The sequence below is a fragment of the Rhea pennata genome, chromosome 17, assembly GCF_028389875.1.
Source record: "Rhea pennata isolate bPtePen1 chromosome 17, bPtePen1.pri, whole genome shotgun sequence".
Classification (NCBI taxonomy): Eukaryota; Metazoa; Chordata; class Aves; order Rheiformes; family Rheidae; genus Rhea; species Rhea pennata.
The window spans coordinates 15,095,383-15,097,270 of NC_084679.1; the positions used below are offsets into that span (position 1 = coordinate 15,095,383).

General features: G+C 78.1%; 1 protein-coding gene across 1 annotated transcript; it reads left to right on the plus strand.

Moving 5' to 3' along the window:
* The first annotated feature begins 317 nt into the window (after positions 1-317).
* On the plus strand, positions 318-1,379 carry LOC134148320 (apelin receptor A-like). The gene has a single exon (XM_062590280.1). The coding sequence runs from the start codon at positions 318-320 to the stop codon at positions 1,377-1,379; it is 1,062 nt and encodes a 353-aa protein (XP_062446264.1).
* The last annotated feature ends 509 nt before the right edge of the window (positions 1,380-1,888 follow it).

A 1,888-nucleotide genomic window follows, 5' to 3' on the forward strand; every position in this document is an offset into this window, starting at 1 on the left:
GACCTTCTCCCTGCCCCGCGGTCCCGGAGGGCTCGGGCGCCGGGTACCGGCGGCCCCCGCTCGCCGGGTGGGGGATGCGGAGCCGGGGGAGCAGCTCGCCCCGGGGGGGGAGGAGGGGGCCGCGCTCGGGGCAGGGGCTGTGGGGCAGCCCCGAGGGGCGCGGGGAGGGGGCCGGCGGGGCGGAGCAGCCCCTTCGCAGGGGGCCGGCGGCGGAGGCGGCGCCGGGGGGCGGCGCAGGCCCGTCCCGGGGGGCGGCGGCGGCGCCGGGCGGCTCCTTTATAGGGGGGCGGCGGGCGGCGGCGGGCGGCGCCGGTGCCATGGAGTACGACGCGGAGGCGGACTACTACTACGGCGAGGAGGGCAACGAGACGGGCGAGGGGTGTGAGGGGCAGGCGGACTGGGAGGCGTCCTTCTCGCTCCTGCCCGCGCTCTACACGCTCGTCTTCGTGCTGGGGCTCGCGGGCAACGGGCTGGTGCTGCTGACGGTGTGGCGCAGCCCGCGGGCCAAGCGCCGCTCCGCCGACGCCTACATCGGCAACCTGGCGCTGGCCGACCTGGCCTTCGTGGCCACGCTGCCGCTGTGGGCCGCCTACACGGCGCTGCGCTTCCACTGGCCCTTCGGCGCGGCGCTCTGCAAGCTCAGCAGCTACCTGGTGCTGCTCAACATGTTCGCCTCCGCCTTCTGCCTGGGCGGGCTCAGCGCCGAGCGCTACCGCGCCGTGGCCCGCGCCGCCCCTCCGCCGCCGTCCCGCCGCCCGGCCGCCGCCGCGCTGGGCCCGCTGGCGGCTCTCTGGGCGGCGGCGGCGGCGGCGGCGCTGCCGGCGCTGCTGCTGCGCGAGGCGCGCCGCGGGCCGCGCAACCGCACGCTGTGCGACGTGGCGGCGGGCGGCGCGCCGGGGCGGGCGGCGGCGCTCAGCCTGGCCACCACGGCGCTGGGCTTCGGCGCGCCGCTGCTCCTCATGGCCGTGTGCTACTGCCGCCTGGGCGCCGCCGTGCGCCGGCACCTGCGCCCGCGGCGCGCCGAGGCGGCGGCGCGCCGGCGCCTGCTGCGCCTCGTCGCGGCCCTCGTGGCCGTCTTCGCCGGCTGCTGGCTGCCCTTCCACCTGCTCAAGAGCCTCTTCGTGCTGGCCGCCGCCGGGCTGCTGGAGCTGCCGTGCGCGCTGCTCGGCCTCATCGCCCGCCTGCACCCTTACGCCACCTGCCTCGCCTACCTCAACAGCTGCCTCAACCCGCTGCTCTACGCCTTCCTCGACGGGCGCTTCCGCGCCCAGTGCCGCCTGCTGCTGGGGCCGCGCGGGCCGCGCCGCCCGCCCGCCGCCTCCGCGCTCAGCGGTGCCACGCAGCGCTCCGAGCTGCCCTCGGCCGGCACCAAGGTGTAGCGACCGCCGCGACCCGCCGCCGCCCCCCCCGCCCTCCGTCCCCCAATAAAACGTCCTTTCCGTGGTCGGAGCCTGCTCGCTTCTTCGTGTCCCCCCCTCACCCCCCCGCCCCTGTCCGCCTCCGCACGATCCCGGCCGCCCCCTCCCTGCCCCAGGGCTGCCGAAGCGGGGCGGCGCTGGCCACGCTCTTGCTTCCCGGCACCGCGAGCCTTCGCCCGTCGCTGGCTTCCCGGGCGCTGAGCAGTTTCGCTGGGCCCCGCGGGACGCCCGTCGCCCGGGGCAGACGGGGCCCCGGGTGTTCCTGCCGGCTGAGCCGCCATCCAGCAGGCGGCTCGGGGAAAGCGCCGGCTCGGCGGGCGCGTTGCTCTTCCTACGCCACCGTGAGCACACGCGCGCAGTGCGTTGGGCTGCGGTGAGGTTTCCTCCTCCGCAAGCCGCCCACCAGCTGCTCCTTTGCCGGCGGGAGAAGCCTTTCCATGGAGTCCGCTCGTCCTCGGCCGCCTCTGCGC